The sequence below is a fragment of the Lissotriton helveticus genome, chromosome 3_1, assembly GCF_964261635.1.
Source record: "Lissotriton helveticus chromosome 3_1, aLisHel1.1, whole genome shotgun sequence".
Classification (NCBI taxonomy): domain Eukaryota; kingdom Metazoa; phylum Chordata; class Amphibia; order Caudata; family Salamandridae; genus Lissotriton; species Lissotriton helveticus.
The window spans coordinates 808,993,301-809,015,759 of NC_136061.1; the positions used below are offsets into that span (position 1 = coordinate 808,993,301).

The window sequence follows — 22,459 nt, forward strand, 5'->3', positions numbered from 1 at the left end:
ACATATTACATCATTCATGACATGGTCAGTGACATCACTGATGACATCTCAAATGACTTAATCCACGTGATAATCTGATGCACCTCCTCACACCCTAATATAACCTTTGATACACCCACTCCAAAATACAGACTACCATTTTCGAAACCATAGGCACACCAACACCAGTTACTACATACCCACTCACTGATTCCTAGGTCTACACACATATCCACTCATACAGTCACTCGTACATGCAGTCACTCATCAATATAACACTATCATATGCACTCGTACACCTATACAGACACTGACACACCGCAACTCATCCAGAGTTACTCTCACACCTAGTCAGTCATGCAAAGAACAATCACACTCCCATTTACTCACCTATAGTTATACACAGACCACCTCACTTATTCATACAGATACTAACACATACTTACTCTCTTATACAATCACTCACTCACACATAGTCATTTATATACTCTAACACTCACATATACTGCCTTTCACATATGTAGTTACTCACACATGTACCACTGAGACATCCATTCACTCACCAACACACCCATACACTCACCAACCCATACAGCCCTTTACAGATGCACTCTTGAACCCATACACCCACCCACATCACCCACTCACACATCTATGCACAGTCGCACACCCCTCACCTGCCCAAACAGATACTCGGGCACCCATACAGATACTCAGACAACCAATCAATGACCCATATAGACACTAATGTAGCTACTCCCCAAACCATGCAGCCGCGTACAAACCAACCGACAGACTAACACAGACATTCACCCAGTTTAATCACTAACTTATGCAGTCAGTCACGCACCTACTAAATCATCCATTCAGACACTTATACACCCACTCATTCTTCAATACACCCTGGCATATATCAAACTTATTTGAACTTTACAGAAACAGTCACTGGATGACATTTAAGATGTCATCAATGATGTCACTGACCATGTTATGAATGATGTAATATGTGATGTCATCAGCAGTGCATTGCGGGGGCACGAGTTATAGTTAGCTCAACTAACTATAACAGACGAATTTCTCTAGTGAAATGTCCAACTAACTGTAACGTCCCTGAAACCTGAGGTTTTTTCAGTGAATTTCAAAGGTTTTTTAAATGCTAATTTCTAACAATAACATCCCTGAAACCTATGTTTTTCTGTGTTTGTGTGTGTGTGTGTGTGTGTTTATGGAGATATATATATATATATATATATATATATATATATATATATATATATATATATATATATATATATATATATATATATATATATATATATATATATATATCCATCCATCCATCCATCCATCCATCCATCCTACATTCTTGGAAAAGCTCAACTTTTTAGGTGGGGAGCCTTGCTGCAGCCTGTGCCAATGGGGAAGCATACATTGCATTTCTTGCCCGGCTATACCATGCTAGCTTATGTGTGGGCTTGCACAACTGGTGCCTGTTCTGTTTCTGACCTGTATATCAACAGTAGCAGTGTCTAGGTGCTAAAATCAATTAATTCAGTTTTCTTGTAAGAACCACATTTTCCAATATGATGGCCCTCGTGATTTATTTCACAATCCATTTTCTGTTTAGAAAACCATTACAAACATTTATCACTTCTTTTTTGAAGGGCACTCTTTTTTTTCTTCTTTAAACATTTTACATTGGTAATTACACAAACTGAAACAATGACATTTGAAAGAAAAAAACACAATTCTGAAAAAGACCCGTCCTTTAACATAAGAACAAGACACCTGGCTGTTTACATATTTTTCAATCAATCAATCACACTATGCATCCTGCCGGTGTACACGAGTAGGGGTTTGGTGTTGCAGGAACAGGCTGTTATGCTGTATTTCCTAATTTCAGATTTTTTTAATTAAATGGTTATCTTCCCCCAACCAATGGGGTTAACGGGTTTCAAACCCTTCATTATTTCTTGGGATCTCCTCATGACCGGGACTGGATCAATGCAGGAAAAATGTGACATGAAACATAGCTTTAGCATAGTTTTGTGGATTTCTTTTTGTTGTCTGTGATATTTCGTGTATTTTCACTTTCACTCAGTCATGTTACACACCGTGTCACTCATGTGAGCACCTGAACGTATCTATGTAATTCAAATCTGCTAATTATAATTAAACTACACCAGCTGCCCTACACGCTCTGCTCCCTATTGATTTAGTTTCTAGACAAAATAACTTCTTTCTTGTCCTTGGACCTAATCACTCTTAAAAACTGACCATATGGTAAGTTGTCTTTCAAACTTTTAGGGTGTAAACTTTTGAAGTGCAAGGCAGTGTTCTTGTTGGTGGGTTTTGTGTATAGAGTGGTTATTAGTCCCATGCTTGACGGTCTGACCTCTACATCTAGGAATGTGAGCGTTGTTTGGCTTTGAGTCAAGCTGAATTTAATGTCTTGATTTCTGTCATTCAGCCAATTATGGAACTTTAAAAGATCTCCCTCATTCCCTTTCCAGATGCACCACATGTTGCCGATGTATTGATACCATTGTTATATATGATTGCCGAATGGATGGTTATTGTATACATATTTATCCTCGTATCTCGCCATGTACAGCACCGACCATTTCTGGGGCGAAAGGACATCCCTTCGCGGTCCTCTTGATCTGGACGAAAAAATCGTTCTAAAACTTGAAGTAGTTCTTTTTTAGTGCCAATGACACCAGGCTTAGAATGAAATGTGTTGATACTTGATGTGGACACTCTCTGCTTTCCAAATAGATTTCAAGGGCTACTAGTGTGTCTTGAGGAATTTGTGTATAGCACATCTGTATGGCAGTCTATGCTATGGTGATTTGACACTCCCAATTCCCCACCCTTCCTTCTATGTACGGAAGATCTGTCCGAATTGTGAGGCAACTTTGTTCTACTACATGTCCTGTCTGTATCCTGCATGCAAAAGAAGCTTTCAAAGGTGCTCCCTCTGCTGAACATGCTCTTTGTATGCGATGTCAACCACTAACACTGGCTATACAGTACCAGTTCTGTGTATGTGTGCAACCTGTAAAAAATGTTTTATTAAGCTTATACCAAAACTATTGGTTTCTTTGGGTTCTTTTATTTTTGCCCTAGCATCTGGTATGAAAATCTCTGTGGTAAATTTTGAATTTCAACACATTTGAATCTGTAGCCAACGGTTACTTTAATATTGCTTGAGAGCAGTATTCGGTCTCCTAAATTGATATTGAATCTAAAGTCACATAGATTTCTCAGTGTTACAACGTAAAATGTTCTGCAAAATTTGCCATTCTGTGAAAGACTGGGTAGATAGATTTACAGGTGAATATGTAATTGAGTCGTCTTCATCACCCCATCTCTTTATTTATCAATTACTTTATAATTTGCTGTACATAGATCGACTCTAAAATCTGTTGGCAGACCCTTTGGCAGTCTGTGTTTCAATGCTCTTCCTTTCTTTGTAAAAATCTTTTTTTTTTCTTTCAAAACCAGTTTGTGTCCATTGTAATTGTGTCTTTATATCTGAACATGTTCTGAAATAGATTGAGTTGTAAGATCTTTTTCATTGCTTTCCAGGTTCTCTCAAGTAGTGCTGCTAGCAGTACAATATCAGCCCTGTCACCTGGAGGAGCCTTAATGCAGGGTACAACACAACAAGCCATAAACCGTAAGTTCAGACAATCTACAGTTAACTGTATGCAAAAAGCGACTTTAAATTACATTTTCAAGAAAAGATTTTTCAGTAATTCAGTACTTGCTATTGCAAATGTATTTCTTTTTATCCAATTGACATGTTTTAAGAAAAAAAGCAGATCATAACTGTGCACTTCAAGACTGTAGGTCAGAGTACAGGCAAATTGGTAGTTGGTTATCTTACAGTTTATCTTCCGTGTTGAAATCCTCATTATCTCTTGACGTATATCACTGGCCCTCAGGAAAATAGATATATGTTTGGATCTAATGGAGGGCGCTAGAGGGCGCACAGCAAGATGGTCGCACTGCTGTGAAGGTCTGCTTGATCGAGCATACATCCGCCAAATATCCGCTACATCATACCTCATATACGACCTACAGAGTGCTGCGGGGATCTCGTGTTTCCTGCTGTGGCTTTTGGTGTGCTTACCTTCCTCGGAGCCCCTTTCTAAGCACCCGAACTGCGAAGTTGCTCCCTGCTGCATGGCTGGACCTGAAATGGCGGGCGTCGGGTCCCGGTAGGCCGCGGGACGGAGGGGCGGCCTGATCAACTGCAGCGACGTATGGGGCACTGTCCGGACTGCTGCTGTCTGTGGTGCCAGTGTGGGCCGTTGCTGTGATCCCCTGACAGTGACTGGGACAGGTGCAGCAGCATTGGGGCCTGCCGGCTCTGCGGCGAGCCTCTCGGTGCACTGGTGAGCGGTTTTGGCGTCTCTTCCTGCGGGGCCTCCGGGCTGCGGCTGGGAAGCTGAGGCGGCCGGCTTCGGCGCGCCCGTTGTGAGCCCTCATTTGACCTGCTGCGGACCGGCGTATCGGCAGAGGCTGCCGGTGCGGCTCTGCGGTGGTGGCAGCGGTTGCCTGGAGAGATCGGGACTTCACCTGCGGTGGTGCGGTGAGACCCCTGACGCTCTGGTGGTGGTGCCGGCCGCATTGAGTGGGGCGGTGTCTCCCGGAGCTCAAGCCTGCGGAGGTGGGGTTGGGCCTGGGATTGAGGCTGCGCCCGTCTTGCTGTGTCTGGTGCGGGGCCTGGTGCCGGGCCTGGGGGTAGCTGCCATTTTGACACCAACCTGATAGACTCTCTGTCGGTGCGCTCCCTCTTACTAGTAGCGGTGCGGTGGGACGACCCCGCTGCCGGTGGGCCTGCATACTCTGCCGCTTTGAGTTGGGCTTCCCGATCACGTGGGACCCTGAGCCTGGGGGTAAACTTCGGGTGCGACATCGGAGGTGGTGAACCTTCTACCATTGTGGCCCCTGGCTGTGATTATTGATATGGGCCTGCTGGAAGTTGTTTGAGACCCTATATGGTGGTGGCCCATAGTGACTGAGGACTGCTGCACTCCATCCATGCCTACATAGTGTTTGACTATAACCTTGGCAGTGGTGTCCTCCCTCTTTTGAGTGCCTTGCTGCAATTCAGTTACGTCTTTGGGTACTTGTGTGCCTTAACAGTGTGATTGCCTGGATAGCTGGAGAACTGCGTTTGTGCCTAGGTGCCTCCTGTACCTGCTGCGATCAGCTAAACGGGAGTAGTAGGGCACCCTGACTCCTGGTGTTACATTGCCCCCCCCCCCCCCCCCCCATCAGATTGCGTGTTTAGGTCCACTCCACCTCTCTCATTGCCGCCCGTTGAGTGCCTTGGGACGGACATGCATCAAACTAAGCTCTCCTTTGAGGCCAGGCGGGCGCCCAAAACGCCACAAAAAGCTGAGGCGGACATTGCAACAGAGAGCTCGCCCACGTTGGAGGCCACGCTGGTAGCCATGCAACGGACATTACAGTCAATAGAGGGGGCGATGGCTGCTGTTAATAATTGGCTGGAGCATATGTCCTTGCAACTTGAAAAACAGACCACACGTATAGGGGAGGTGGAGCAGAGGTTCTCTGCTGCGGAGGATGGTTTAACTACAGTTATGGATAAAACATTGAATATGGAAAAGGTGCGGTCTTTAATTCAGGCCAAGAATGAGGACTTGGAGGCGCGGTCCCGGCACAATAACATACGCGTCACGGGACTGCCGGAATCCACCAACATGGGTAAAATGGAGTCCTACATGGAGCTCCCCATCACTGATATTTTTGGCACGGAACATTTGTCCAATATATTTATTATTGAACTTGCCCACCGCTCCTTAGCTGCGAGGCCTGTCCCTGGGGCTCCACCTCTCCCCATAATAGCTAGAGTTTTAAATTATAGGGACCGCGATACAATACTTCGCCTGGCCAGGGAGAAGGGCACCATTGAGCACCAGGGAAATATGCTTGCGTTTTTCCCAGATTTCACCGGAACTGTTCAGGCGGTAAGGAGGGAGTTTGGAACGGTGAAACAGTTTCTGCGGAACGAGGGTGTGCCATACGCCATGCTATATCCAGCCCGACTGCGAATCGGCACCGCGGCAGATAAGATTTTTTCCTCCCCGAAGGCTGGTATGGATTTTGCTAAAAAGTTGAAACGTAAGAAGCGCAACTCCACTGTGATGCCCGAGAAGGAGGGACTGGATGAGACGGAGTCCTGAAAGGAGTGCTGTGGTGACCTTAAGAGTTTCCCGGACATTAGACTCTTGTTATGCTCTAGACTCTATTTAGGCTGTACAGCCATGATGCTGCCTTTGGGGGTGGGCACTGCTGACCTATCTCTTAATTCATCTGCTGGGTCGCCTTTTCGTAAGTGGGCGGTGGGAGCAATGGCAGACCTCTATACTGTTAGGTGTTGGTCGCCTTGGCTATTCTGATGTCTCCAGGCCGCTCTGATGCCTGTTCCTGTGAGGGGTGGGTTTCTCACAGTTTAGCTTATGCATTATACGTTCTTTCATTTGAAGCATCTACATTCCCCTAAATGTTTTGCAAATTGATGACGAGATTAACGTACTGTTGGGGTGACCCCTCTTCTTTCACCTGATATACTGTTTAGGTGGCTATGAAGGTTACACGGTAAACCTTATGTAATAGCTCTTGTGAGAGGTATGATGTACAGCACTATTATGGATTCTCGATCACCTCCTACTAAGTGGGAGTGTTCTGTCTCGGCGCCCCCACATATGGGTGTACCCCGACATTGGTTTGCGAAGTTGTGTGGGGGTGGGGGGGGACTCTGGGTGAGCTGGGGGAGCTTTGGCATGTTGAGGGAGCTAAAGTGGGAGGGGGGTATGGGATGTTTGTGTTGGTTAGGGGAGTGGGGTTGGTCAGGGTGCGGTGGGGAGGGGGTTGGTTGGGCTCTTTCTTTGAACAAGATGATGTGTTGGGGGGATGGGGGAGATGAGGGGGGTTGTTTGGGAACTGTTTTATCCGTACAGTTTTGTGGAATACGATGCTGATTTTTCTTCTCCTGTGTCTTCTGATGGGTTTGCTGCCTCATTATGTTGCTTGCTATTACGCTTTGACCTATGATGGCTGGGGACGGTAAGCTTACTTGTATTACATGGAACGTCCGAGTACTCAACAATCCCAAAAAAACTAGACCGGTGCTGGCATACTTAGATCGACACAATGTTAAGGTTGCGTTCCTGCAAGAAACGCACCTAACCGACCATACTGTGTCTGTGTGGCTAAAAAATCTGCTGGGGTGCGAATTGCCTCCTCCTATTCCTCGTATGCAAAGGAAGTCATGGTGTTGATTAAAAAAGGTATCCCGTTTGTGAGTACTTAATGAAGCGATTGATGCAGGCGGCAGGTATATTATAGTGCAGGGGAGTCTCTGTGGTACACTCATCACCATGGTTAACGTCTATGGTCCTAACATAGACGATCCGGAGTTTTATAAAATACTGTGGAACAAAGTGTATGCTCTGCCAGCCTCAGCGATTCTCTGTGGGGGGGGGGGGAATTACAATGTTGTCTTAGACCTGGATATAGATTGGCACTCTCATGCTGGTGCTCAGGTCAAGAAAGTGACGCAGGCTGTACGAGATGGTATGTGTGACCTGGGTCTGGTTGATGTGTGGAGATTGCGGTACCCTGGGGTGCGTGAAGGGACGTGCTACACGTACGCACGTAACACATGGTCTCGCCTGGATTATTGGTTGGCAACGCGAGATGTCAATGCCTGGGTGTCGCGAGTCCTACACCTACCCTGCACACTGTCGGATCATTCCCCTGTGCTCCTTGATATGCTCATTCCCACTTATGCTTCGGCTCCATTTCGATGGCGGTTGCAGTCCTCGACCTTGTTGGATCCGGTGTTCAGGGACCGTGTAAGGGAGGGTATAGAACACTACTTTGATGAAAATACCCGATCTGTACAAAGTGTCGGGGATGTTTGGGAGGCATTCAAAGTGACCATTAGAGGGGCTTGCATAGGTCTGCAAGCAGGGGTCCTTAAGTCATAGCCAGACTCTATGGTGCGACTAGAACGCAAATTGTCTCTGCTTGAGCGGCAATACGAGGAAGCGCCTGCGGCAGCCACTCTGGCTGCCATACGTTCGCAAGTGACTGAATATAATGACTTGGCTGAGCAGGAAGTGCGGCATCTATCTCGTAGAAGCAAAGCTAGGTATTATGGTGAGGGTGGCAGACCGGGCCGGGCATTGGCCGAACGAGTCGAAGAACCATGGGCTAGGTATTGCGAGGTGCAAGTACTTACAGAAGATGACAGGTCTATAATGGGTGCTGGTGATATTTTAGACCATTTTGTTCAATATTATAAGACAATGTATGGTAGTAGGTCAACGGCTAGTGAAGAAGACATTGCACAATACCTCCACGATGTGGCCTTAGTCTGGCTATCTAAAGTGCAACAAGATTTTCTGATGCATCACATCACTGCTGCCGTCTGAATTCTATAAGGAGTACACTGATTTGTTGTTGCCGCACTTAGCGGCTATGTACACGGAGGCCTTTGACCAACAGCGATTACCTGCTACACTCCGGGAGGCACTACTTGTTGCGTTGTTGAAGCCGGGCAAGCCACCGGATAAATGCGAGTCGTATAGACAGTTATCATTGATGAACACTGATGTGAAAATACTTGCGAAAGTACTTGCAACACGTCTGCGTCTCCTGCTTAATGTCATGGTCCTTCCAGACCAGTCGGGTTTTATCCCTATGCGCTCCACGACACATAATTTGAGAGCGCTATTTACGGTGTTACATCTTCTGAAACCTGACCTACCAGCGGTGGCAGTTTTGTTGGACGCCGCAAAAGCGTTCGATTCGATTGGATGGACTTGTATGTTCGCTGTGTTACACCGTATGGGGGTGCCTTATTTTTTTTACCAGCTGGATAAGGCTGCTCTATACGGACCTGATGGCCCGCGTACGGGTGAATGGTCGTCTTGGAGGGGTTTCCAATTTGTAGGGGCACTCGGCAGGGGTGCCCACTTTCACCCCTGATATTTGCACTTGTGTTGGAGCCCCTTGCGTGTATATTACGACCGAGACATGCTGCATCAGCATTGCGTTTTTATCGAAGACCTTTGTCCGTCTCATTTTATGCGGACGATATGGTCTTGTATGTCAGGGAACCAGAGCAGCGCCTCAAACAAGTCATACGGGAGTACATTAGTTTTGAATGGTATTCAGGCCTGTCCATCAATTGGCATAAATCTGTGATTCTTCCCCTCACGCTGTGTACGGTACCATTTGTGTTGAATTTCCCCTTGGAGTGGACCTCTGAACCTGTGCGATATCTCGGTATTTGGGTACACCAGGACCCGCCATAAGTTATTAGAGCTAACTATGGTGTGGCAGTGTCTAAACTCTAGGATCAGGTGGCTCGTTGGATACGGCTGCCGTTGACATTTGCGGACAGGATTGCTTTAATTAAAATGGTGGTGCTGCTAAAATTCTTATATTTGTTTGTCAATGTCCCTATCCCTTTGACACAACATTTTTTTACGACATTGCGCTCCTTACTGATCACCCTTGCATGGGGGGGGGAAGAAATCACGTGTTGGGTGGGAGACTTTGACGAAGCCCTATGAGCTAGGTGGCTTCTCGGTGCCGGATATTAATTTATTCTATCTTTGCGCACAGGCGCAGTTTGCCTATTACTGGCAGAACGCATCTCCTTACACACCTCATGTGGCTGTTTAGGCGGGCGCTGTGCAACCTATTCCACTAAAGACGATGATTGTAAACCCACATACGCTATATGAACGGGGTGAAGTCGATATGGTGCAGTGCACGACTACGGCCTGGGCGGAGCTTGGGAATAGAGCACGGCGACTACCATTGTATGCTCCTGCTATGCCTCTGTTGCATCACGCCAGTCTCTCTGTGACGGGCGAAGCTGGGGCACTCAAGGTCCTGCATGCCGCAAAGGTGCATGTCATGGGAGATATCTTTCTGGGTGGAAAGTTCATCGCGTTTCCCACTCTTTTGGGAGCTGGAACAAATGAGGCTATGCCAACATTTATATATACTAGGCTGCGGGCAGCGTTGCGCAGCCTCTCTCCGAGTTTTCCTGACGAACCGGCTACACTGGGGGCGCTACAACTCATTTATACAGCAACCAACACAACGAAATTGGTCTCTCGCCTATATCCTACCTCGCAAATGGATGAGGGTGTCCCATTGAATAATTCCAGGGCTAAGTGGGATGGGTGCTTGCCGCAGCCACTGACGGATGAGGAGTGGGAGGAAGTGCATGACTTGGAGCGTTGCCGTTAGTGGTAATTTTAAACTTATTCATTATAAGTTCCTGCACCAGATGTATTACACCCCAGCACAATTGCATAAGTATGTATGGTTTGAGAGCATCTCATTGTTGTAAGCGTTGTGGTGCAGAGAAGGCTGACCTTGTACACCTGGCTTGGGGGTGCCCGCAAATTTTTGCATTCTGGGAAGAAGTAATGACGGCCTTGACGAGTATCACTGGTGTGCAGATTGCACGTGAGGTGTGGGTATGCCTGCTAGGTATTGTTTCCAAAGTCCCAGCTGGAGTTCGTAAATTAGTGGTGCTCTCTATACAATTGGCTAAGCGCCGGGTGTCCATGTGCTGGGATGGCAGACCTGCACCTAAACTCACCCAATGGTTACTAGATATGGCCTACTGCCATGATCAGCTGGTTTGCTATTTAGAGTTTACCGGTAAGGTCCCGCCTGAGGGATATATGGGGGCCCTATACGGAGTACATGCTTGCACACTCGGATGATGGCTAAATGTGTCCTTTAGATATGGTATGTTATCAATGTATTGCACTTTCACTGCTGCCCTGTTTGCCACATGCACCTGTGTCTATCTGGATAGGTAACTGTTCTATGCTCGAAGGATGGTCCTGGACCATGTGATTAGAATTGCCGTCAAGCATAATTTATTGTATGCCCTGATGGATGTTTCTTATGTACATACTACGTACATTTGATCAGTGTAACCATGTCTCAATGCATGCCCATTGTACTGTACAGGAGAGGACTATGAATGCCTACAACAACTGTATGATGCTTGGTTTTTATATATGTGTTTCTAAAACTGAGAAATAAAACAAAAAAAACAACAACAAAAATGTTTGGATCTAATCCATTCTTTTTTAAATAAATTGTATTGAGTTTGTTACATTAGACTTGACATGCAATTCAAAATGTTTAACAACATCAGTATTAAATATGCATGGAAGTTTCACACCACCCACAAATCGGTTACATTTTGAAGAGTTTTGTGTTGATTGAACATTGCTATTGTACTCCTTCTGTGGTCTCTTTGTGTTACAGTGACCATGTTTTACTGTCCACTTAGTATATGTTGGGTGTAGAGGAAAGGCAGACACATTTTATTGTAATCCATCCAATGTTATCCAACCTCCCCATACCTTTTTGAACTTTTTAGAACATTCTCTTCCTGTTTAGACCACTCTTTTGATGGCCATACACAAATCCATGTTCCAGGTCAGTCCTTATGCTTTGGGTTTGTATTTTCCCATCATTATGTCATCTTGCTGCCCAACTATTAGTCCTGAGTGTACATATTTCCTGGTAGCGGTTAAAATGTTGGTTTTCCCATATCCCTATTAGGATCATGGGTATATCCTGACTCATTCTCTCTAATTACTTGATTGATTTTACAGCTTGAGTCCTTTATTCCTTCACTACTGGGCATTCCCATAGTTGGTGTTAGAATTTACTAGTCAAAACACATACCCACATGCATGTCCAGGTTAGAATGAAATTAAATGTTTTTGTTGTACCCTTGAGATGTATATTCTGCATAATATTTTTAGTCAGACTAGGCAGAATCCCGATTTCCACAGCACCCCCAATGGGGGGTGCATTAGGACCTCCTCCTGGTCCAAGTCTCCATCCTCCATGTGTCCCATGTCATCCTACCATCAGGATTTCAGTCCTGCAAGTTCCTTTGTGATACTATTCATCAGTTTGGTTTATATTGAGGATATACATATTTTTTTTATTCATCTTGAACTCCAGAAGTTTATTTTTTAGGGTACTTCCCAGTATTCATTGTTACTTTTTGATACATGACCTCTAGGCTTGCTGGAGTTGAAAATTCAATTTGCTAAATTACTTGATGATCATCCCCTGTCATATCTCCCACCAACCCCCAAGGTAGATATGCCCTGTCGTCCATTCTTTGGATGTACTCTAGAGTACTTACTCTTAGGAATCTAGATCCTGTCCAGAGCGTTATTCTTGGTGTCAGTGATCACCTCCCTCTTGTCTGTCTGGTAAGGCCATTTCGAATTTGAATGACTAGTCTTGTGGTAAGCATTCTTCCCTCCCCCAGTCAACTCCATATAGTGCATCAGTTTATCCCCTCTACCCATTGCGTGCTGGAGTGTTTGTGATGCTGGTTCCTCCTGTGGGACAATTGCCTATTCATTCACCACCAGGAGATGAGCTGGACCTTTTTTATATTTTCTCACATTTGGGAATGTGATGCCACCTTCGAAGGTTATCTTTTGTAATGGTCTCAGCTCTATCCTGAGTGATCCACCATTCCATAATAATAATCAAACAAGCTTGTCTAGTTTTTTAAATAAACACTCTGGCACTACCCACAGAGTTCTGTAATATTCACAAGAACCTTGGGAGAAAGATCATTAAAAATATGAGTGCCCTTCCCACCAGTAACAGGCATTCATTTCCAGTGACTGTTTTCGGAGTTTAGTTTGTGTAGTAGGAGACGGAAATTGTCCCATTAGAACTTACTGGGTTCCATTGATACCCATGTTCCTAAAAACATAGTGTTCCTTCTGTATTGTCGACAGTTACTACATCTCTATCGCTGGTGACCATACACATAATGTGAACACCAGGGACTTCTCTCAGGTTGTGGTGCCGAGGTTGGAGTATCTTTCATAAACCTTTAATTTGTGGTCTAGTCTCTGCATCTAGTTGTATGGATTGGCCAAATATAATAGTATATCATGTGTGTAGAGTGGTACAGCTCATCCTGTGCTTCACATCATTTTCCCCATCTTATCCATTCCTTATCCACGTAGTGAGTGGATCTATTTGAAAAGAGAACATTTAGGATAGGGGGGCAACCCTGTTTGATTCTTCCCCGTATTTTGATTGGTCTGGCGTGTGTGCAATTAACCTTTACTTTAGCCAGAGTGGTATTGTACAAATGTCTGATCAAAGACATTGTTTGTCCCAAATCCTCGTTTTTTCCAGTACAGAAGACTCAAATGTCCATTTTTTTAAACAAAGGCCTTGTCACCATCTAGTGATACTACAGCAAACGGTTTGGATACGTATTCAGCATATGCTAAAACATCCTGAAGCCTTTCCAGACAGTCTTGGCAGTCTATAAGCCACTAGGCCTGACTGTTCAGAATGAACCAATGTGGTGATTATCGGTAGGATCCTAAATTTGATTGATTTGATGTATGTATTTATAACGCGCACAAATGCCCGGGGGCGTCTAGGCACGAAGGTCTGGTGGACCAGGTAAGGGTGCCGAGGTGGTGTGCAGAAAATGTTAGTTGATGAAAAGCCATATTTTTAGAGGCTTCCTGAAGGGTTGCACCGTAGGACTGTTCTTTACGGCGACAGGTAGAAGGTTTCATGTTTTGACAGCCCCTAGCAGAAAGCTTCTTCCACCCCAGTGTGCTTTCTTGAACCTGGCTACTTGTAGGATTTTACTATGTGCAGATCTTAAACTTCTCGCTGGGACATACCAATTCAAATGAGGCCTCAAGAATATAGGCCCGGCACCGGGTAGTGCTTTGAAGTCTAAGCATTGAGATTTTAGTTTAATCCTTTTCTCCACTTGGAGCAGTGAGGGGCTCTTAGGCCGTGGGAAACAGGCTGGAACATATGGATATCCAATAATAATCTGGCCTATTCCCTATCGTTTTAGCCAAGAGGTTGATCTCATTATTAATAGGTAATGGTCGCCTCGGAATCCATGTTGAATTGGAGATACACGGGAAACATGCCAAAATAAATCTAGTCACTCATGGTACATTACCGGTTTCCGTCTGAAGAGCCTTTTAAGCAGACATTTATCCAGTATTGGGGTATCTTTCATAGATTCACATGCCTGAATCATTCCCCGTCGTCGTCGTATACAATAGCAGTGCCTAAAAATTTCTTGTAGTAGGCTGGAAAAGCCTAAAGGCCTAACTAGGCCCAAAACTTAGCAGCCTATCTACAGCATTATGTAAAAAGACCTGAAATAGTAGCCTCAGCCAATCAGCTGTCCTCACCCTCTAGAACCTTCCCAGCTCAGGCAGTTCTCCTCAGATTTTCACCGCACTTCGTGTGTAAGGGAGTCTCCCTGAGTGCCTACTCGGTTTTTTGTCTTTTTTCTACAAAAATGTCTGAAAAGAAGGCTCTTTTCAAGGCTTGTGGAACCTGCTATAAGAAGAGGGTCCATGTGGATGACCAGCACTCTGACTGCATCTATTGTCTGCACCCCTCACATGTTGTGAAGGACTGTAGGATTTGCCGTACCTTCCCTCCAAAAACAATCAGGGATAGAGAGGCAAAGGTTCTTTTGTGGTTAAAATCATCTTCCACAGATGATGAGCACAAGGCCTCTACCTCCATCAAGAGAGCCAGATCCAGGGAAAGTTCTTCTCCTGAGAGGAAGAAAAAACGTAAACCCTCTCAAACAGCCTCAGAACCCTCAAAGAGTGCATCGTCACCTTCAAGAACGACAACTGTGAGTACAGCCCAGGCTAAGACGGTCTCTCTGGTGTCTGTTCATACTGATACTTTGACTTCTGCTTCTTCAACTACTTCTACTACGGTCACCACTTCGGCTATTACCTCACCTCTGATGTCTGTTAAAATTTTGTCATCGCCTGTGAAGCCTTCGACGCTGAAGAACAAGTTGCAGACTGTCCTGTCGTCGACGTAGGCCCCGACTAAAGCTTCCGGTCCGTCGACGAAGGTCTCCTCGACGAAGACACCAACGACGATCTCGTCGACGAAAGACTCGTCGACTAAGAAACCATCGACGGTCTCGTCGACGAAGGACTCGTCGACGGAGACACCGTCGACGAAGGACTCGTCGACGAAGACACCATCGACGCCCTCGTCGACGAAGGGCTCGTCGACTAAGACGCCATCGACGACCTCGTCGACGAAGGGTTCGTCGACTTGACGACCCCGTCGACGGCAAAATCATTGCCATCGACAACAGTTCCATCAACGGACAAGCCGTCGACAGTCCCGTCGGCGATACTCCCAATAACAATGGGTTCATCGTCATTGACTACTACGACAGCAGTGGCATCTGCTCTTCTGTTGCCCAGTTCACCTCCGACGAGGGTCCAATATACGCATTTCCAAATTAAAACGTATCAGAGGCGAGATTACTCTCACATTTCTCCACTCTTACCATCACACCTTTTGGAGACATATGTGGAGAATATTCAGATGAAGGTGAGGAGGATGAGGGTCCTTTTGGGATTGCCCGTCACCCTTCTCAATTAAATATCAAATATCAGGAGGACAATGAGGATGAGGACCAAGGGCATTATGCGCATGAAGAATTGTCAACGCCATATCAGTCGCCCCATACCAGACCTCCTCGATCTGAGGACACTAGTCATCTGCCATCTACTTTAATTCAGGATTTACAAGCTATGTTGGCAGACTATCGCCAGAGATTTCCTCCAACTTCAGCTGCACCTTCTGTGCCGCCTACCCCAGTTGACGTGCCAAGGCCTCCGTCACCGCGAACATCATTGTCACCGAGACAGGATACTGGCCCTGCACCCCAAGATGACACGGATACCTCTTCTCATGATGACTTAACCGCTGTTCTGAAGCGCTGTCTGCCAGAACCTTTGCACTCCTGAGGCGGAAAGCCGGGAGCGAGACAAGATTGCATTTTTAAAAACTGTTTGTATTTGTGTATAGTTTGCTGATTTTAAGAGCACTACTCACATTATTTTCACTGGACCCGGTCCAAAACTCCTAGCACAGCTGCCCTCGCGCTGTCAGCCAACGCCCAGAAACCACAGCGCCATTGCCGGCGTGCCGATAGGCCACGCCCCCCCCCTCAGAACAGGTACTTAACCGCTGTTCTGAAGCGCTGCCTGCCAGAACCTTTGCACTCCTGAGGCGGAAAGCCGGGAGCGAGACAAGATTGCATTTTTAAAAACTGTTTGTATTTGTGTATAGTTTGCTGATTTTAAGAGCACTACTCACATTATTTTCACTGGACCCGGTCCAAAACTCCTAGCACAGCTGCCCTCGCGCTGTCAGCCAACGCCCAGAAACCACAGCGCCATTGCTGGCGTGCCGATAGGCCACGCCCCCCCTCAGAACAGGTACTTAACCGCTGTTCTGAAGCGCTGCCTGCCAGAACCTTTGCACTCCTGAGGCGGAAAGCCGGGAGCGAGACAAGATTGCATTTTTAAAAACTGTTTGTATTTGTGTATAGTTTGCTGATTTTAAGAGCACTACTCACATTATTTTCACTGGACCCGGTCCAAAACTCCTAGCACAGCTGCCCTCGCGCTGTCAGCCAACGCCCAGAAACCACAGCGCCATTGCCGGCGTGCCGATAGGCCACGCCCCCCCCCACCTATCCTCATAAAAGTATGTGCCTGCACCGGACGCGCAGCGGGCGGGCGCGCCGTTTGCGCGCCGTTTGCGCGCCGAAGGCGCGCCTAAGGCAAGCCCGTCTGGGCCCGTCCGGGCCCGGCCGGACCCAGGCCCGGCCGGACCCAGGCCCAGGGACGCTGCTGGATTCATCTCACAACCGTTTGGTGTACACGAGTGACATGCTCCGGGCTCTTCACCCGGAAAAAAATCAGGAGTGTCGCTATATCCACGGTGAAGGTAAACCCTTTCTCAACTGTACACGCTGTAACCCAGTTAGTCAGACCCCTGGTAAGCCTGGACTACAGATAGGCCTTCTTAACTGCCGCTCCCTCCCCAGGCATGCGCATGAAACCAACCTGCTGATACAGGATCATGGTCTGGACGTACTGTTCCTCTCAGAAACCTGGCTCTCTGCTAGCTCAGACTCTGACATTGTCATCGCCCTACCCCCAGGCTATCTTATTCAAGCTCTGCACAGACCCAGAGGGAGAGGAGGGGGGTTGGCAATAATCTACAGAGAACACCTTGTCTGTAGAATCAGCAACGCCAACATTGAAGATTGCGAAAGCTGCCATTTTGCCATTCAAACCTCCCCGGTACATTCCCTGTCGGGATTGTTAATTTACCGTCCTCCGGGTACACCAGGGAAATTCCTTAATGCTTTCACTGACATGGTGTCACAATTAGCTTCCTCCGCCCCTAATTTCCTCATCGTGGGCGATCTCAATCTTCACTTCACAGACCCCACAGATATGACAGTATCCGACCTCCTTCTGGACCTTATGTCATTTAACATCCGGCTGGTCAATAACAAACCCACCCACGACAAGGGACACCTCCTGGACCCCGTCCTTACTAACATCGCGGGTATTACCACCTGTCCCCCCCTTCCACTTCCATGGACAGATCACTTCCTAATCCCTATCTCCTGGGATTTTCCCATAGTACCCCCTCAAACCGCCAAAATTAAGGTTACCGACCGACGTTGGCACAAGCTTGTACCAGCTGAATGGGCCACCATTCTTTCAGACTCTATCCCTGCCCTCTCCACCGATCCTGTCATTGCCGATGAACAGTTCAACTCTTGGGTCACATCTTCTTTAGACACAAACTCCTCCCTAAAACCGCCACTCTCAAACATACCAAACGAGTGACCCCCGCTCCTTGGTACACCCTAGAGCTTAAGTCTCTGCGACAAGAATGCAAGAGAACAGAACGTTCCTGGAGGAGGTATAAGTCTAAGTCTAATGTAAAGAAGGACGCCTACCTCACCTCTTTAAAAACTTATAAGACTGCCCTACGCAAGACAAAAAGTATATTCTTTCAAGAAAGAATAGAAAATTCTGCTTGCTCCAGCAAAGAGTCTTTTAGTATCTTAAAAGAACTCCTTAAGGTTCCAGACCCCGGACCGAGAAACCCACCAGACCTCAAGGCAGATGAGGAAAAATGCCATCAGTTAGCTAGCTTTTTCAAAGAGAAGATCCAGAAAATCCTCGACTCGATTCCAATCACAAATTCGAGCGAGGAAAAAGAGATCCTCAACACTCCTACCTCCCCCTGTTTATCCTCTTGGGGACAAGTGACCGCCGAAGAGGTTGAAAGCACGCTAAATATCATCAAAAGCGGATCTCCCAGGGACCCCGCTCCGCTACGTATCCTCAAGAAAGTAGCACCCATTATCGTTCCCCCCCTTACCCATCTTATCAACGCTTCATTGCAACAGGGAGTCGTTCCCTCTAGTTGGAAGGCGGCAGTCGTCAAGGCGCTATTAAAGAAACCATCTTTGGACCCTGTGGACCTGGCCAACTACAGGCCAATTTCTCTTCTCCCTGGGACTAGCAAGATTGCCGAAAAACTTGTGAATGGGAAACTATCACAATTTCTGGAAACCAATAATCGGCTCAAAAGCTCGCAGACAGGTTTCCGCCCAGGGCAGGGCACTGACATCGCCCTCCTTGCGGCGGTGGAGGAGGCCAGAGCACTTTTAGACGCGGGAGGATCAGTGGCAGTGATCCTCCTCGACCTTAGTGCGGCCTTCGACACCGTCAACCACCAGCTCCTTATCCATCGGCTTAGGAGGGTCGGTGTGGAAGGTACCACACTGTCTTGGCTCTCGTCTTTTCTGGGCCAACGCTCCTTTCAGATCTGGGAGAATAACACCTGCTCCTCCGAAACACCCCTCCAATGTGGCGTGCCTCAGGGCTCCTCTCTGAGCCCTACATTATTCAATATCTACATGTCCCCATTGGAGGAGGTTGTCAACCCGTTCGGAGTGAGTATCGTCAGCTATGCTGATGACACACAATTAGTGGTGTCCTTATCTCACCCAAGTCAACAACCTGCGGACTTATACAACTGTCTGACGCAGATACAAGGTTGGATGAATAGCTCAGCTTTAAAACTGAACGGCTCAAAGACTGACATTCTCCTCCTTGGTCAGAAAGGGCTCTCCCTCCCACAGAACATCTGGCCACCCTGCCTGGCCCCCCCCCCAGACCCGAAACCCGAGGTAAAAAGCCTGGGTGTGTGGCTCGAAACCGATCTGTCATTCACCACACAAGCAAAAAAAGTAGCCGGGACATGCTTTGGGCTTCTCAAGTCAATGAGAAAGATTTTGCCCCTACTTCCTCCCACCTCTCAAAAACTGTTAATCCAAGGCCTGATAATATCTAGGCTAGATTACAGTAACTCCATCTACCTAGGCGCTCCTGAGGCAACTTTGAACAAGCTTCAAAGGATCCAAAACGCCGCTGCCTGAATCCTCACCAATACTCCTGCCAGAGCTTCGGCCAAACCAGCCTTGAAGCTTCTCCATTGGCTCCCTGTGAGAGAGCGAGTGAAGTTCAAGGCCCTTTGCCTGGCCCATAAACTGCTTCAAAACAAAGGCCCCCCTATTTTAAGAAAATTCATCAGACCATATAAAGCCCCAAGATCCCTCCGATCTGATCAAGAGTGTCTTATTATCATCCCCAGAGTCAAGAAGGCTCGTTCGGGTGGAAGGCGCTTCTCGGTCCACACCGCACGCCTTTGGAACGCTCTTCCCCGCGACCTGAGAACAGAATCAAATTATTTACGATTCAGGAAGCGGTTGAAAACCCATCTCTTCCCTTAATTCTGACCCCCCTTAATTCTGTCCCCCCCCCCTCTCTCTTTGCCCCCTCTGACTCACAGGTGCAAGGATCTTAGCGCTGGGATACCTACGGGTGACTACGCGCTTTATAAACAAATGTAATAATAATTTTTTTTAATAATGATGAGGATGATGGCAGGGAAGAGGGCGAATTGCCAGATAATACACCTATTGATCCGTGGGAGGATTATGTCATTCCTATGCCTTCACCGCCTGCGCCACGCCTGTCAGTCTCGCCACCTGAGGATATTGGCGGATTTCATAATATTATGCAGCGTGCTGCTAATAGATTTGAATTGTCCGTCACAGTTGAGCAGTCTGACTGCTTTTTGCATGACTTTAAAGAGGGATATCGCAGTTACCAGAGCTATCCCCATTATTGATTTTATATGGAAGGAGGGCCTCAACATCATGAAAACGCCCGCTTCCATTCCTGCAGTCCTTCCAAGAATAGAGAAAAAGTATCGAGCTCCATCGGATACTCCATCTTGCTTAATAGGTCACCCTCGACCAGACTCTGTTATATCCCAGGCTGCACAGCAGAGGTCCAAGAATCCTTCTACTCCCATTTCAACGCCACCTGACAAGGAAGGCAGGAGACTGGATGCCATTGGGAAGAAGTTCTCTGCAAATGCAGCAGCCTCCATTAAGGCAGCTAATTCGTTGGCTATCTTGGCCCGTTATGATAGACAGATGTGGTCCGATATGTCTGAGTTCCTTGATTTGATCCCTGAGGATAGTCAGCAAGAGGTTCGCAGGATCGTACTGAAGAGAGAAAGGGCAGCTTCGGAAATCATTGATTGCGCCCTTGATATTTCAAACACCAACTTCAGGCAATTGGCGGGAGCAGCAGTCCTCAGGCGTCAAGGTTGGCTCAGGGCTACCACCTTCAGGCCTGAGGTCCAAACAAAAATCTTGGACATGGCGTAAGATGGGGATTCCCTTTTTGGAAAACACATCGATGAGGCTTTGCTTGCAATAAAGACAGATACGGACACAGCTAAATCCCTGGGTACCCTGCAATACAAGAGGGGATCCTTTACAGGAGCAAGAGGCCGTGGTTACTCCTCCAGAGGAAACTATTCCAACCAACAAAATCGCCAGTACCAGTATCAGTACAAACAACTGTACTATCAATCATCTTACAAACAGCCTGCCTCTGGTTCTTTCTCTCGTCAAGGAGGGAAACGGCGCTCAAACAATCAAGGGCGTGATTCCAACAAGCGCCAATGATCTTTGCTGGACGTCAGCCATTCATCCTCCCCTTCCCGTGGGTGCCAAAATTTCCGCCTTTTACCAACAATGGCGGACAATACCTTCGGATCAGTGGGTCCTGGATCTTGTCAGGAATGGACACACTCTGGAGTTTTTGCAGAAGCCACCAACCGCGCCGCCCAGGGGTCCCCCTCGTCTTCACTTACTCTTCAAAGAGGCCTTAAAGATGCTACACAAGAATGCGATAGAACGAGTTCCTCCTTCTCAGAAAGGGAAAGGATTTTATTCTCGCTGCTTCCTCGTAGAGAAAAATTCAGAAGAGTGGCATCCAATACTAGATCTGCGCAAACTCAACAAATATCTAAAGAAACAGAGTTTTCGCATGGTAACGTTGACGGACATTCTGAAGTGTCTCAACAAAGGGGACTTTATGGCTTCTCTGTATCTGCAAGACGCCTACTTCCACATCCCTATTCACCCAAAACACCGCAAATACCTAAGGTTTGCAGTGGCTGGCGTCCACTTTCAATTCAAAGTGCTTCCATTCGTCCTCAAATCGGCCCCCAGAATCTTCACCAAATGTTTAGCCCCGGTGGCAGCCATGCTGAGGTCACAGGGAATACAGGTTTTCCCATACCTCGACGACTGGCTATTAAAAGGACCATCGAGAAACTCTACAAGGGAAGCGGTCCCTCTCCCTCTTCTCAAATCTGGGACTGACCCTTAATTCAACCAAATCTCAGCTTCAACCTCGCCAGGAGTTGACCTTTCTGGGAGCGGTGTTGAACACATGCCAGTGCAAGGCGTTCTTGACTCGGGAGCGGCAAAACAAACTCTTAAAGCTAGCAAAACAAATATTTGCAAGAAGGTCACTTTCAGTTCGAACATTTGCTTCCCTACTAGGGATGTGCTCCTCTGCAATCAGCCTCATCCCTATGGCGAGACTCAGAATGAGGCCGCTACAGGAGGAATTACTTCGCCAGTGGAGGCAAGTCGGCGGATCGTTCGATGACCACATCAAAGTAACTACCAAGATGAAGCAAGCCCTTCTTTGGTGGTCAAAGGCGCACAATTTGTCACCGGGCCTCACTTTTCTCCAAGACATTCCAGAGTTCACCCTAACTACGGACGCTTCCATGGAAGGTTGGGGAGGTCACCTTCAGGACCTTCAGATCCAGGGACGTTGGTCTCGTCAGTACCGGCAGAAACACATCAACAGCCTAGAGCTGAGGGCCATTTTTCTGTCCCTGCAAGCCTTCCTTCCAAGGATTGCGAATTCGTCCGTGCTGGTGCGTACGGACAATACCACCAGCATGTACTATATCAACAAACAGGGAGGAACGAAATTTCTCACCCTGTCGCTGGAGGCTCAAGAGATGTGGGAATGGGCCCTACGCCACGGCATATCTCTCAGAGCAGAACATGTACAAGGCGTCCAGAACTCTCCAGCCGACAACCTCAACAGAGCTTTCA

General features: G+C 47.1%; 1 protein-coding gene across 6 annotated transcripts in view; it reads left to right on the forward strand.

Moving 5' to 3' along the window:
• GTF2H1 (general transcription factor IIH subunit 1) overlaps nt 1-22,459 on the forward strand; it is a 482,809-nt gene that overhangs the window by 316,100 nt on the left and 144,250 nt on the right. For all 6 annotated transcript variants that reach the window (XM_078681075.1, XM_078681072.1, XM_078681073.1 and 3 more), the window contains exon 12: nt 3,571-3,661. In XM_078681075.1, coding sequence (XP_078537201.1) covers nt 3,571-3,661 — 91 coding nt within the window. The remainder of the gene's footprint in view (nt 1-3,570; nt 3,662-22,459) is intronic.